At 37.4% G+C, this 16,775-nt stretch overlaps 1 protein-coding gene across 8 annotated transcripts in view; it reads right to left on the bottom strand.

The window, feature by feature from the left end:
* Positions 1–16,775, bottom strand: part of WASF1 (WASP family member 1) — a 101,761-nt gene that overhangs the window by 23,102 nt on the left and 61,884 nt on the right. For 2 of the 8 annotated variants that reach the window (XM_080388183.1, XM_080388188.1), the window contains exon 2: positions 7,889–8,049. In XM_080388183.1, coding sequence (XP_080244309.1) covers positions 7,889–8,021 — 133 coding nt within the window. In that variant the 5' untranslated portion in view covers positions 8,022–8,049. Of the gene's footprint in view, positions 1–4,128; positions 16,260–16,775 lie in introns of those variants that run through there. The other 6 variants (XM_080388184.1, XM_080388185.1, XM_080388186.1 and 3 more) reach the window with 6 other exon arrangements.

The raw sequence follows: 16,775 nt of genomic DNA, 5'->3' as shown, positions 1-16,775 counted from the left end.
AAATTAAATGACAACATAGACTTCTGCAGATACATTGTTTCAACATCTGTGAAAAGCTTATTTTACTGTACTTACAAAACTTACTTAATTGACCAGAAATATACCAAAATTTGCTATTTTCAAAAAGCAAGTCATATTCCCCCCAATCTTACTAGCTGTTCTTCTCAGTCCATCATACTGGCATTTATTTTTATTTACAGTGCACAAGTTTTTTTAACTTAAATAAGAGGATACATTATTATTTATTTTAAATTAATGAATGTATTATTCACCTGATGATTCTTTTAATAACTTATTCTCTTATCTGAAAGGGCTCTATTCACAATTAACCCTTCATTAAGAAAGGGATACAGGAATGCAGCTCCCTCTGGTGTCAGTCAATGTCCTTTTTTTGTGACAGTCAAATGTCTCCTCCAAGAATGTGCACGTGTTTTAATAGCCTTTTCTGAACAATTAATTTTCCTGACATTTAAAACAGACCTATGAGCTGAAAATACTAGGTAGTTGCTACTAGCTGAAAATCAAATAAAAATAATACTGCTCACTGCCTTCCTCATTTTTTTGAAGGTAAACCCACCAAAACATGCATCATCCACTCCTGTTCATTACCATGGCAGTAAGTGTACAATAGCTTATAAAATCTGAAAAAACGACCGAGCAGTTTTACAGTTCTCCTCTTCCACCATTTGTTCCTCCTAGTTTGTTTTATCTCCTTACTTCCCCCCATAATTTCAAACATTTGTCCAGCATTGGGTTTCAATGACTAATTGAAATGACTAATTAGACAAATGACTAATTCCTAACTATCCAATCCACTAACATGAAGGAGTAATAAGGTAAAAGAAATGTTATTTGTGTCTTGTGCTGGGGGACTGGGTATATATTAGATAAACTGAAGTCAACTACAATCACTATACAAGGTTCTGAACCTTATTTCAGGCTAATTAAACGAAGTGTGACAAAGATGTCTTGTAAGTCTTACATACTGTGTTGTAAATTCCTAGAACCACAATAACATGCTGCAGGATCAGGGCATAAATTAGCAGTCCCCTCAAAACTCCATCCTTAAAATCACCTGTCTACAGCATTCTCTATGCTGTATTCATTAGAAAACTTAAGGAAAGGGCACTTAAATTAATCATTTTATAACACTACATCAGTTAACACCATATTTAGTTACAGGCTCTCGGACAAGGAGTGGGACATGAGTCCTGAAGCAGGACTGGTGGAAGAAGCCACTTCTTTACTATCCTTTTGCGTTACAAAAAAAAATAAAAAAAATCAAAAGACAACCAAACACTCCAAACCATTCAACTGCATCTAAACTGGAAACGGCACCCCACAGATTGGTTATGGCAGCCTCTAGGAACCATGATCTAGATTTTAAGTAGCTATCTGGATAAACAAATTGAGCACCTAAAGCGCTCAATGCCATAAACCAGCACCGGTTTTGGAAATTCCAGGAGGATGACTGGCAAATCTCTGGCCAATGCAAGATGCATCAAGTGGGACAATCAAAATGAGACAATTGTTCAATGTTGCCAGAAGTGTTATCTTAATTAATTTAGCCCTAACTAATTTGTTAAGCTTCTGGAGCTCAGCGGGGAGTGGCAGGGTTAACATGTACACAAACAAAATCTAATCCAACATACTTATAATTGGAATTAAATTATGAAAATATTTAATATATCTTTAATATGTCATGACATTATTAAATGCAATATAGAACTGTTATTTAATATTATTGAATGTTATTTTAATATCAAAATAGTAAAGATGTTGACATATTGAAAAACATAAACCTCAAAATATTATTACAGTTTAAAAACATAGGTTTGGCAATTTGATTTGTTAAAAAAGATGTAGAAATTGACAAAATCCCAGAAAGAATAAGCTAAGAATTCAGTCTGTTACCTACCTATACGCTATCATTCCTTGATTTCTATTATTTCAATACCATTCACACACTAAACAATATTTTTGCCCAGAACATTTTCTAAAAAAGTAACAGCACAGAACAAAAGCAGCCATAAAACCAGTCTCATGGTCCTGCTGCACAATTCCTTCCCAATATACCTACACTATGCAAAATTACATTATTCACTGCTGAATTGCTCCTTCCTACACAATACAGTGTATATATTAGAAAATATTCTTTCAGGATAATTAGTTACCACATAAGCCCTAACAATATATAACCAAGGTCCATTTATGCAGCAAAATAAGAAATTTATCCTAAGTCTATTAATACATTTTTCCTCCTCCATTAATTCTGACCCATAATTTAACATATCCATTGCCTGTTGATTCAGCTTCAGAGCCTCAGTATATTAATTTTATTTAATTTAATGTTTTAGCAAAAATCAAGGTATATCTGAGTTTCACTTGAAACTCTAGGCTTGTTTCTCATCAGGATCATTTCAGTCTCACAGCTCAGCGGCTAGGAGACTGAACTTTGTCCAAGGATTGGAGATAAGAATCTTGGTAGACCCTTGAGAATTTTAGCGGCCATGGCTGAGCAAACTCTGAAAAATGATTTACAAAATCTAGTTCAGTGATGCTAATTAGAAATCTATCATCACAGAGGTGTAAGGGCAGTCTACAAGGACTGGATTTAAGGACTGTAACAGGAATACCAGAGCAATGAAGAGACAACTTGATTCCTTTAGCCAGCAATATTGAACCAGGCATTTATCAGACAACCTGATGAGGGTATCAAAAGTATCAAATAAACTCTGTTAAAGGCCATCTCTGGAGCAGGTCTGATGCTTCTTGTTGCCATCCAAGAAAAAGTCAGCCTTCAAAAATCTCCAGTCATGGAGGTCTGAGATACCATTTCTAATCCAAAACTGAGGAGCCCATCAAGTAAACTGGCTGAGATTATCCATTCAGAAATCTGTGAAAGAGACTGCTTGAGCACTGAACCTGAAGGCACCAGTCCTAGAGTTCATTTCACAGGGAAGTCTTGTTTTTCCTTTCCTTTTTTAATATCATTTGAATTCACTGCTCTGTGTAGGCAAGAAATTAAGGACAGGTAGAACTTTTCTCTGCTAACACATAGTGGTTTTCAATGAGGAATTACTGTCCGTTTGTTCATCCCCTCATTAGCATTTGAGGTGGACACAAAACAGCATTGCCAGTACTGACACTGCTGGGGAGACAACATCAAGAAATGAGAAGCCTTTGAGAGAATGGGGGTCTCTGAAAAGCTGAGTAAGCTTTTAGTTTTCAAGTCCATCAGTTCCCTCACCCCATGTGCGTAAGAACACTAGAGAAAGTGTTCCCTGGCAACCATGGTAATAACGAAGAAAGAGGGATAACTAATGAAGAAAATTCAGAGAGAATACTGAATATGCTTGTAAGCACAGTGAGAAGGAGGATTCCCAGGGCAGGACCTGCTGGGATTCTGCTGGTTCTGGAACAGTGACTGAAGCTGCAGCTGCAGATCGGCAAAGACCTACCTGCAATAAAGTAAATAATGAGCAGGGGCCTCACCACATGTTGAAGATGTTGTCCCAACAGGATGAAGAGAGAGATGCTGGTCTTTGAACTGAAAAGGCCTGGTTCTAAACATTAATTGCAGCCTCCAGACACCTTGCTGATAAGTATTCCTGGAGAAACATTTCCCGCTTATTGAATGTTAACACCTTAAGCCGTGGCAATCTGAAGGTTTTCCTGAGGTGAGAAAACGTCTCTCACAAGATGAGCAGTGTTTAAAAACCTCTAGAGGATGGCATAGTAAGCAAAAAATAAGGAAGAAAAGTTAAAAGTGTCTCAGAGGGGGAGAAAAGGGGTGTGTGTGTAGAAATAATACACTCGAAAGTCAGGGTTTCACTCCTGAAAATGAAACAAAGTAAGGGGTGGGGAAAAGAAATAACTAGAACATGATAAACATAGGAAACAGTACGAAGAAAGACAGAAAGAGGGGAAAAGCTACTGAACGTTCAACTTTAACTGAAAATTGTTGTCACTTAACATAAAGGGTACTCTAGCTCACCAAACACAGTTATGCAGCATTCTTTCTTTATACAGAGGTAGAAGAAAAAAAGGGAAATGACATCCTGCTATGACTGAATAAAAGTTCTGGTCTGAATGCCTACAATATAAATATTCATTAAAGAAACGTACTCAAAAGGAGAAATGTTCTCCTCTTCAGATGGTGGTGTCAGAGACCAGGGCCAAGAACAAAACCCATCAGTTGGGTTTCTTATGTGGTACTGAGATTCTGTGTACAGGGAACAGCTGAATAAAAGGAAAAACAATATTGGTCAATAGCTGTGAAAAAAATGGGGAAGTTATATGCACACAAGAGAACTATTTATCCATCTTCTAACAATGGCACAGCTGCACAGTGCTCTCAGTTGTGTTTCACATATGCTGGAATGCTATAACCCGACATACACCAACATATACAAATTCAGGCAGTACTGGATTAGTAATGTATCTGCAATATTGCTGAAATAGAAAGGTAAGCACTTCTTCAGAGCAGGTACGGTCAGAAAGCAAGAAATACAGGGAAGAACGGCTAGGAAACTAAACCAGCTGTTGCTGCTGTCCGGAGTTTCTGTTGCCACAGTGCTAAGAAAAGCTGTCAGAAGACAGATCCTTTTATGAAGTTAGAGAAGACTGGGAATAGGGGGGGGGGGGGGCGGGAAATTACTTGCTGGCAATTTTGTATGTTTTATCAAGACAGACTGATGTGTTTTCATGCTCCAGGGAGAAAGGCAAGAACTATCACTCAAAGCAGAAATAAATCTCCTTTCATCTCTACTTTTAAAGGTCAAAAAAATTCTCAAACTGAACAATTAAAAGCAACACATCAAGTAAACTATGAAAGGATTGAGAATTTAGATGGAGACACATAGCAGCTATTGCTGACATACTGATGTAAAGCTCTTTTCATTTCATATTAAAACACAGGAAAATAGAATTCCTGTCATTTAATAGGTATTGTTTCTGCATGCATGTCCTACTTACACATAGCATACAAGATCATAGAAACACAGTCCTATTCAGATTGAAAAGACCTCCAGAAGTTATCTAGTCCAACACCCTGCTCAAAGCAGACCCCATTAGATCCAGCTGCTTGACTAATCCAGCTGAATTATTAATATCTCTGAGTATGGAGATCTAATGACAAAACTCTACACTTAGCTCTTCTAAATAATGGGGTTTTTTGGTATCGTTTAAAGTACTGGAGGCTTCAAATTCAATCACAGCACTCTTTGTCCATATATCAGAAGAAAGATTAAGAATTATATTGGTCTTGAGAGTCATAATGGCAGGAGAGTAATCCTCTCTTTGAGGGCTGGCAATTGAAAAATCTGAGAGGCAGAAATGACAAAGTGCTAATCAGGTCAAAGACCATTCATATAAGTTTGCATAACTTTACCATCGAAAGCAAAAGCAGCTCTAGTTTAAAGGAAATTAAACCCTACCAGAACACTCACTTTCCACTTTCAGAGTGAAGCCTTGTTTTGTCTACAACTTAAAGGCTGATTCTCAAATGTACACATTTTCCACAGAAAACAAAAAGGGAAGGACTGCAGAGAAGCTGGTTGCCAGGGGACTGTTGCGAAACCATGCCTGCTGGCTGTGACTCACAGGCAACTACTAAAATTTATCTGCATGTCAGCGGGCCCTGCTGTACACCATTAACAGTGACACACGAAGTGAAGACTGGTTATTTGGGTTTAAGCACATGAGAGACAAAATTCCCATGCTAGGACTCCCAAAACTTTTTGAATTTGTACTGCTGCTAGCATAAACAGGCAGAAAAGCTGGAAGGATTCTGGAACAAAATACTTGCACAGGTACTCATACCTTTGTAACACGATCTTCATTTTTATAGAGCAATCCTTAACCTTGCTGAGAAATAAGGACTATTTTGTAAAACGTTCTATTTAATTGTAGGTAAAAATGTTCTTTTGTAAAAAACACGCAGTATAAAACAAAACCTTACTTCAGTTGGTATAAGCATTGCCTGTAGAAAACCTACCAACACCATGATGCTATTTGGAGGGAAGGAACAAATGACTGAAATAACAGGTCCTGCTCATCAGTGTTTAACTTCTAGAAAAATTCTGAATGACCTATTCTGGGCTTGCTGTTGCAGAGCAGACTAGTGCATTTTCTGTCCTTTTTTACCTTCCTTGTAATTTCCAACATTGCATACCTTTTTGACCACTGACTTGTGAGTCACAAGTTCATGACAGAACTCCTCTCAAGTGAAAACAGCTAATTTAGGGCTCATCTCCATGCATGCAAGCTTCATGCAAAACCATGTTCCTTTTACAGAAGGGCAGTTTACATATTTAGTTACATTCCTTTGACAGTACCTCTCTGCAACTGTGCCACACATATATGGCAAGGCATGTAACAAATGTGGCAGCATTCAATAGATATTCTTTTGACACCTTTTTTCTCCTTTAATTGAGTTCTTTCTGTTCTACTATTGCTTCATCCTGACCTCCTCCTGAGCAATTGTACACACAATGTCAGGCATAAGCTCTGTGTATCAAGAAAACATAGTGAAGGCAGCTGAATCTCAACAGGTAAGTACTGAGACCACACGCTGAGTTAGAACTTGGTGTTCTTTAAAATTGAAAAACCAAGTGATTGGTTTTTGGCTTTTAAGGTCAAATGAAACTTCCAAATGAAAATATCAAATGTAAATTTGGTATGCCACCTACGAAAGGAAATTCCCCTAGATGGAGTATATAATCAAACAATTTTAAAACAAGCAAACTAAAATAAATGAATGCAGTATTAATAAGAGTGACTTGGAAGAGGAGGGTAGTACACGAGTCTGAGAAGGGCTTTTGTTAGAATGAAGCAAGACCACAGACGGTGATCCTATACTGCATCCTAATCTCATATACTCTTGGTTCACTGAAAAGAATTTAAATAAGTTATTTTCCTTGCTGTTGCAGCAGCTATACTAATAATGTTCATATTTACGTGCTGTAAGCATTCCCCTCTTCATTGCATTATTCAGTGTCCTCAATTAAGAGTCTTCAACCTAATAGCACCCTAACAGCTTTGAAAGGCTGCCAAAACAGTCACCATACAGTATACCATCAAACCAATAATCAAATTAATCTAATCAACGAATTAGGCTACATCACCTATAACTGTAAGATACTGACAGAACTGAAAAGCTTTTCACATTGTAGATGTATAGACACTCATACTTTAGTATGTTGGTAGTCTTACCAATGTCCTAGTGGTTAAAAAGCACTTGTAGTATGGGAAATTCAAAATGCTATCATGCTGGTTCATCTGACAACTTTTTAAAGCTGCTGTAACTTGAAGGAAAAATAATCCAGACATGAGCCTTTTCAGAAAAATTCCTTTAGAGTTCTAGAGCTTGAGAAGTATTCACTCCTCTCAAATGCACTAAGGGAAAAATTGTTGACACACGGGAGAAAAATCTTTACCTGATTGAAATATTACATGATAATTACATTACTGGGTTTATTATTTGAAAAGGCAACTACTTTTTTTTCTGAATGACCACAACACGACCAAGGGTTTATGTTAACAGAACTTAGCAATCAGTGATATGTTCCTCATTATGTCATATTCCCTACTCAAGAACTGCTCTAAGGTTAGCAATTACTGACTTCATTAACCAGATAGCTTTTTCTGTCATGTCCCACTGGTAACAGAAATATATGGCTGAACAGTTTTAAGATGTGCTGCTGGAAATATTCCTAGCTTTCTTTCACAGAAGTCCATGCTAGTCAGCAGCCACCAAAGGAATACATCCAAGGCTCACCCACGATTTTCTACTGAGAATTTGGAAAGATGTTCCTACTTCAACCACAAAAACTGTGACTGTAAAATGCATTAGTTCTAAATACAGCTACTGGGACCATGTACTTACTTAGGCTACTCAGTTGTCTGATTATATTTGCCAAGGAGATATTGGTGACACATTCCAATTCATTCTTGATACCTCGCGGCAGAGCTGTGTGGCACAGGTGCCTGGGGTCTATGTTCCTTTTTACCAGTGGCATTCTGAAATGTATCAGAGGACCAGCAAACCTGAAGAAAGGAGACAAAATACTGTTGTAAGTTTAATTATATTTTAAATTCAGATGTCTAAAGTAAATTCGACTAATCCTAACAAGATAAAAATACCTCCAAAGTACTGATGGAATTAATTGCTCTGAGTACATAAATATTTTCTTCTTTGCCCAATGAAAGACTTTCATTCTTTCGCTTTAAAACTTTACCTGACTCAGATGCCAGTGAAGTGACAAGTGATTTTTTACAGTTAATGCTTTTTTCTTCCCCCCTCCCGGCCCTGAAAAAAAAAAGACAGGCAAGTCTTTGCAGTTTGAAATCATTAAAGAATGACTTCCTTCTTGATGGACTACTTCCTCATTCAGGCCAGGCAAAGTCCAACAACAAATTCTGTTTATTGTGAAGTCAAAGTCAAACTAGTTGCCTATTCCAGCAGAAAGGTAGATATGATCCATTCATTATTTCATGTCACGTTACTAGCAGGAGTCACCCTTCTAGTCTAAACATTACTTCTAAATCATACCTAATCAAGGTAAGAAAAAAGAACGTTTCCCTTCCATCTACACTGCTACTGACAAATTCAGCTAAGATGACACCTTGTAAATACAAAAGTCCCCGCAAAGTTGTAGTTGGAAAGTTGTAGTGCAAAGTCCTCCACCACTCAGAAATGCCACTCCTCCACACCTTTCCAGATCCACATACGTTAAATTGATCAAGAGTCTTTACTAGTTCTACAGACAGCGTAAGGATCCCCTCAGGCTGTAAATCCCAGGCCTGTAATTTTCTGTACTCATGGCACTGAATGGAAGGAGTTTCCCAGGGGGCAAGTTATGTCTCTTGTCTTATTAGTGCTGCTTATTAAGATTGGTCTACTAAAACTTTTCTTCATGAAAAATAAATTCCCTAAAATCCTGTAATTTTCCATCATCTGTCATGTAAAACTCTGAATGACAAATGCAAACCTGCCGTTTGACATGCAGAGAATGGATACACTTGATACTGGTACAGCTTGGTCTCCCTTCCCATTGTGGAAGAGATTACACTTTCTCTCCAGACAGCACGGCAGACAAGTTTTCTGCAACACAACCTGCAGTCCTTGTCCATCAGCCAGAGCGCCTGCCACAGATTCATCTGTCCCCTGCTTAGAAACTTTACCACAAAATGTTCGCAAGGAACAGCTAGGGCTTTGTGTTGCACCACAGGATGCATCTTCCCTACAGTATGTATTTAGCCATTGTTATCCTTACTTGGTCGAAATGCAGAGATTTTTTGGATAAGAATAACACAAAGCCATGGTGGTAGAGCTGAAATTTTGCTGACCTAGAACGGCATAGTGAATTAAAAGAGTCAAAGACGACTGTAATGGAGTATTTTCCTCTTGCAGACTGATTAGATTTCTCCTTGCCACTTCTCACGGGAGTATATTCTTTCACTGAAGCCAGCGTTCATAGCTGAGGGACCCAGGCAGGATCCTTAAGTTTACCTGAGAAACACCTCTGGGTTTCTAGGATCTGCTTAGACGTGATTCATTGCATTTTAACACTATGCCTACTACCTTTAACTTCTTGAGAGAAAAATCAAAAATAATTTATGCTTTTGAGGAATAAAACCCAACGAAATAATTCTTCTAGTCATTGGCTTAAGGGAAAGACTATACAGCTGATAAATTTTTGTACTTAAGTTTCTCAATATTAACAGTAAAAATTACAGAAGTGTGCATAGGGGTAAACTATAAGAACAGATTTTTATATTTATTTTCTAGGAATACCCCAAATCTTTCTAGTCCCTAAATACCTAAGTACTAAAGAGCTAGCTGCTACATACAAGCTAAATGAAATAAAAAGTGCAAATCTGAACGGTGTCTCAGATAGAAGCAATGACAAGCGTCTATAATTAAAGTGAGACCTTAGACCTGCTGGTATAAGACACAGGTGTAGCATGAAGCAAGAGAGATCAAACAGGCCTCACCAGCAGAGCTTCTGCTGTCTTAGGAACATGCAACCTCTCTCCCCCCAGCTATAAGACCCTGAAGAAACCTTTAACTACAGGTTTGTTATCGCGGTTCCCCAAGAGAAAATAAAGTAACCATTCTGTCACTGTCAAAGAAACTCAACAAATGATATGTGAGCAATGTTCTACTGAAGCAATTAAATATTAACTCCAGAGTTAAGCCCTTTCTTGATTACTGCTTTAGTGATACTGCTGTATAAGCAGCACAGTAGGCAAGTCTTAAAAAGAAGTCCAAACAAGTATGTAAAGAAACAACACAGAAAAGTAAACATCTACACATGAAAGAAACTGATATAGTCTTTATTTCTATCTAATATATATATGGCTTATAAAGGTAAAAAAAATAACATGCATGAAAGTGGGTTTTGGCTAGTGCACTTCTTTTGTTTTCTTAAATAATCAAGATGTTAGTAAGTAATGATATTGCTCTCTGTCTTTGATTTTCTATCATTCATGAAAAGAACTGCCCGATTTATAGCATGTATAGATCACAAAGCTTCAGATGCTTAAGTGACAGATTCTTTAGAAAACTGTAATAGCAATAAAAAAAATATTCTTAAAAGTAATTCCAGCCAACTGTTTGCTAGATTTTAAGTAACAGTGTTTCGAGTGTGTACTGCCTTCTACCAGTCTAATTTGTCCTTAGGACAGAACAAGTAACAAAACAGCTGAAAAGACAAGTATTGGCCCAAACATTTTCTCCAGTAGGCATAAAAGATGTTGTGCAAGCAGAGATTAAGCCAGAACTGCCCGGACCTCAAAATGTACAACTCTGAACATGAATAAAAGTCCAGTTAAGACAATGCAAATTTTCTTGCTTTGACCTCTCCAGAATTTGAAGAAAATATACTCTTTGATCTTTTTCCTCTCCAAACCCCAGAAATACCATTTTCTAGTATCTGAATAATGCAGTTGTGGCTGCCCTACCCAAAGATGTAGTATAACAAGAAAAGGTAGCAGAGGGAATAGTAAGTATGGTAAAAGATATAGCTTTAAAACAAGAATAAACTTGGGAGACAAACAACAGAAGATATAACTGACACCCTCCAAATCATGCATCATGTTTGAAAATTATGCAAAGCCTGAACAGAGTGTATTTCTCCGTTTCCCACCAAAACAAGAAGAAGGAGGCAACGAAGGCAAATATCACTCAAACATGCTTAAAGCAAAGGAAAATTAAAGTGAAATTAAACATTTCACACAATGTTTAATAAATTGTGAAACTCACTGCCACAGGATGCTGTACACAACAAAAGTACCTGCTAGTATTTTGTCCACTATGGACCACATATTCTTTGCAGTTTGTTGCAACCACTAGAAGGTCTTGATGATTCCTCCCCAATCGTATTTAGCGATCCCAGCACGGGGGAGCAACAGGTGTGCAACAGCAAACAGAACTTTACTGTACACAAACAATTTCTTCGGTCCTATAAAAGATCTTTCCTAATGCAGTTCTTATCAAGAAAGCTGAAAAATTCGGAAATCACTATTTATTATGCAGCTTTAGAGCTGTGAAAGAGGAAAAAAACAAAGGCAGTTATAATCTAGTATATCTTTTAGGTTAAAAGCAAAAAAAAAAAAAAAAACCCACCCAAGAAAACCCAACACAGACACACCTACCCCTGCTCCCAAATCATACATTACCCAAACCACTTGGGCAGCAAAGGAAAAATTCATTCCTAGATCATAAAATCCTGTTACCATGCTGCTTCCAAGTAAAACCTGTTCATAAGCCCAACCAGGCAGAAGAGAGAAGCAGTTTGTCAGTGCATGAGAGGATCCCCAGGCTGAAAGGTTACACCACAGCTCCGCAGCGCCTTACAGCTCTCCTCCCGCGGCACAGGTCTGAGCTCGCTCTCTCCTCAGCCCCACTGCTCCTCAGCCCGAAACGCAGGGAAGGGAAAGAAGTCCTCACACACAACTATCTCCTCTCCCCTACTGTCCCATACAAATCTCTGTGGCAGTTCTTCAGAAGCAGCACTAGTTTACACTCGAGTTAACTGGAAATGCTGTATATTGATCTTAAACTGAAACTCCTTTTTACAAAGAGATGCTGATCTCTTTCGCAGAGCCACTGTTGAAAGCTCTTTTCCCTCAGTTCCTATGCATCCTTTGAAGCACTCTGAATCCACTTGAGAAGCCAACTTTAATCTTCTTTACAAACCCCTCTGCTACTTCAGTTGCACAATGGCTGGCACAACCCCATTCCCCATACATACGCTGTATGAGTAGAGAATACGAATGTGTGTACATGACTGTCTAATGTTTTCATTAATCTATCATGCTTCGATAAATGATTTTTTAGGAGCCAGGAAAACTGCTCCAGTTGCTTTTTCAATTAATTCCTATTACTTAAAAAACCACAGAACAACGGCACTAATGAAAAGTTAATACCTTTTTAGAAGAACAGCCTTAACGAGATTTGACCACACTTCTCAAACAGCAAGTTGTTTAGTGTGCCACACCTCTGCAGCTATTAGGGGCCTTATGGGTCATACTCTTCTATCTCTGTCTCGTACTTCTCACGCACTGCTGGTGGCAGCCGAGACAGCTGCCCGAGCCCTGGCACCCACGCCGAGCCCTGGCAGGCACCGTGTGGCTCCCACGGCTCCCACCAGCACGGTTTCACCCCACGGCTGGTACCAAGAGAAGGCCCTGGGGAGCACTGGCATAGGAAACAGCCATCATTTTCCCTTCAACACGCTCCTGCAGAAAAAATTCAGAATTGCAAGATGTGTGGAGAGATGCTACATTTCTTACTAGAAGCTTGTGCAAAATTTGAAATGTCAGTTGTCACAATAATGATTCAGGGTTTTCTAGCACGTACAGCAAGACAAGTAGGAATGAAAGCACAACATTAAAGTGGGGAAAACTAACCTGCCCAACAGTTTAACTGGTAATTAAACTATACTTCAGTTTTACTTTCAGAAGACTAATGAAATTTCACAATCACATGTCTTTTTTAGCAGATGTTTACTTCTGATTAGGTTACATTTTGTCCTTTACTAAACTTGACATTATTTTCTTAGCATTAATGAAAGACATTAATCTGTAATTTTTATATGATACATCAATAATGCAACAGTAAATGCCCTTGTTTTCACAGAGTTAAATTTAATTCCAGCCATTTTTATAGCATATCTTTATGCCTTAATATAACCATACTTCCTGTAATTTTCCTTTAACAGTGTGCAACAGCAATGCCTTTCATATGCCTCATTTATTGATCATGTTCTAGCTGCTGGCAGCACACACTACAGTTTGAAACACAACAATCAATTTAACACTTCCCCCACCCACCCTTAGAAAGAGAAATAGAATATATAATAGGTTTTATATTTGCTTACAAAATCATGTACCAACTACATCTACACTACAGAGACATTGGGATAGAATGAAAGCAGCTAATAAAAATCCTCAAACATGTTAATGATTCTGGTAAAATCAGAATTGTATCAGTTAACAAAACAAGCTCACCTTCTTATAAAATTTTCTTTTCATTATACTGTAAGAAATCATCTTGTACCAGTTGCAGAAAATCCAAAGATGAGGATCTTGTAACACACTACTATGAAAAGGCAAATGTACAAAGACCTCATGCAGCTTCTCTCCAGCTCATACTGCAAGATCCAAGGCCCAGGTAAAAACTCAAGGAAAAAACAAGACACCAACAGTATGGTGTCCTTCAAGAAAGTAGGCTGCTACCACCTACTGCTGAGTCAACATAACCATTTTAAAACTCTAAAGGCAATTAACACCCCTTAGAGGATCCATCTTGGAACTGACAAGATGACAACTGACAGCTTAAATTGACAATTCAACAGAAATCTGTTAAAATTAAAGTTTTGCAATCCTTTCTGTTATGAACCATGTCACAGAATGAAAGATCTTTTTGGAACAATTCCCTCAAATCTCAGTCTTCTGCAACTCTAAAAAGATTTTCTAACTGCAAGTGACTAGGAAAAGATGACCTTATTGTAACTAAAAAGCAGTGTCAAAGGAAATAAATCCAAAATACATTACTAGAAATTGATGTTGACATCACTGCTGTATAAGAATGAGTATAAAATCAATCCTTTACATCTTAAGATCTATACTAGATTTTCTGTTCCAAAAAGTTTTTATACATTTGGTCAACGTAAGGAGCAGTGCCTATATAGGCTATATAAGTTGATAATTTGTTTTTTATTAAACCAGAGAGTAATTAATCAAACATTTATTGTATTTGTAGTCACAACTATAAAAAATACTGTTCCTCAAGTAATACCAATATCAGTCTCTCATTCTCTAAATATTCTGTTGCTGAACTAAAGATAACATTATGCAGGGATGGATTAATATGTCAATGGGCCACAGAAGTCTCTCTCACTAACACTGTATAGGGAAGTATTTGATTTGCAAAATAGTAATGAACAGATTGTAAAAAAAAAATCTAACTCATAAGTACAAAATGTATTTACAAGGAATTTGTAATTTTTATTCTGTATTTAATATTGACTGACTTCTGTATTGGTTTAGCTGCCTGTGACAATTATTGTTTTCTTATAAAACAACCTGTAAGCATCTCAGTACATCTGTCACGTCAGATAAGCAGAAAAGAGACAACAGATTCACAAAAATGGGTAAGACTTGAGTTCTACTCAATCTCCAAGGCATTATTACAGACAGTACTAAAAAATTACTTTTCAGTTACTACCATCCAGCCAATTTTCTCCCAGATGTGTATCATAGGACTACAATTTCTCTCCCATGCATGCATGCACACCAGCACACACAAAGGCACACTCATGTTCAAAGTACATGGAAAAAAACCTTTTGGAAATCATGGTTTTGATTACAGACACAAACTGCAGCTACATCTACTTCATTGCCAAGATTTCTAAGTTTTACCTTTATTTAGCTAAACAAATGAAAACAAGGGCAATAATTTTTTTACGCTGGGAAAAAAATCAGCTTTTCAAAAAAATAGTAGTTACTGTCACTGAGATGACTGGTGATGGCAGCAACAGCAGAATTGTCAGTATGGATAACACCCCAAAATATGACCCCCTACTATCGATGCAGCAAGTACAACTTCGTTAATAGAAACAGCAGCAACATTTCTAGGGCATAAAGCTGACATACCAACTCATAACTACATGGGCTACCTCAAGTTCTAGAGGACGCAACTGTATTTTCCGTAAGTAAAACACTGCAATCTGCATCGAGTCAACAAGCTACCTGTAACAAAAATACGGCATCATAGCAGGTAGCAACCACCTTCTACTGAGTGAGTCCAGCCCTCGGAGCTTCCATACCACTTCCAGTTCTGTTGGGGAAGATGTTTTTAAGTTTGTCTCTGGCTACAACCCACTATATAGCTTTGGGCTTTCTCAGGGTCCTTAGACACTTGTCTGAAATTCCTCCCACCTGCATTTTGTTTGTGCTGCCACTGGCCCCTCTTGTCCCAGAATGCAGACGACAGAGGCTGTCACCATCATTACACAGCCTTCTCCTCCCCTCAAGCCCTAATGAAAGATTTCACTCTGCTCATGTGTACAGAGTAAAAACCTAAGGCATCCTTAAAACCTAGGAGAGAATATTCACCTCAATACTGGTTTCATTTTCCCAACACAGGTACAAAATACAATAGGGTTAAATGAACAGCGTGTGGATTTGCAAACCTCATCCCTTTGGTTAAGCAGAATTCCTATTAGTGAAGTGGAATTCAAACACAATTCAGAGAATGGCAGCTTACAAACCACTGCTTTTTTAGAAAGTTTCTCTCTATAAGGCTAAATAACTTTTTTCATTTGTTTTCACTTTTGATTTCTAGAATATAAAAAGTACCTACTGATTTGTCAATTTGTTAAGTATGGATTATTTTAACCATGTTGCTTCCTTCGTTCTTCCCCACTACGAACAGCTTCTACCTTGCTATGGGGTCATTTAAATGTTACAGTTGATATGAACAACTTACAATCTACAGCAAAAGAAAAATCCAGACACCATAACTACAGTTATTTGTTGCATCTTGCTACAAATGGTAAAAACATTTCTTTGTCTTAATAAAAAACCTATTTAAATCTAATTGCTCTTGCAACAAAAAAAAAAATTGAAAAAAATCAGGTTCCACACTACCCACCCTGAACAACAGACTGCTGGGGGCAATAAGGCACTAAGCCAGTTGCATTTCTGGCTCACACACAAAATTCAATGAACTAATTAGACATGACACTGTTTAAATGATAGTGAATTTTTTTTGGTATAACAACTTACTTCCAAAATATATGTAACAACACCACCACACCACATCCCTCCGAACACATGAAGAATAAAATTTGATTTAAAAATATCCCTAAGTATATTTAAAAAAAAGAAACCCACAAAAAAACCACTAAAGATTTCCAGGCATTAGAATTGGTATTTTCCTTTACAGATACTGAGAAATAGAATTGTAAACTAAAACTTGTTACATATATAAAGATCCAATCCCTTCATGACCTGTGATATTTCAAGTTTACAAAACAGTAAACAATCAGAAACTGAATAGAACATAATTGCATTCTTCAACTCCAAATACAAATCTTAAGGGCACCAAATACCAACCACCAGTTTTTTCCTTCCACTATTGAAACTACAGTATTAAACTACAGTGAAAACTTGAAAAAAAAAAAAGTTTTGTGACTAATTCATAGAAAAGATGAGAATAATTGCTCCCAAACAGGCACAAGCTCTAATTATACCTTACTTTA

This window comes from Falco punctatus (genome assembly GCF_963210335.1).
Source record: "Falco punctatus genome assembly, chromosome: 5".
NCBI lineage: Eukaryota > Metazoa > Chordata > Aves > Falconiformes > Falconidae > Falco > Falco punctatus.
Note: the sequence above shows the minus strand (reverse complement) of the source record. Positions and strands in the feature narration are given on the sequence as shown.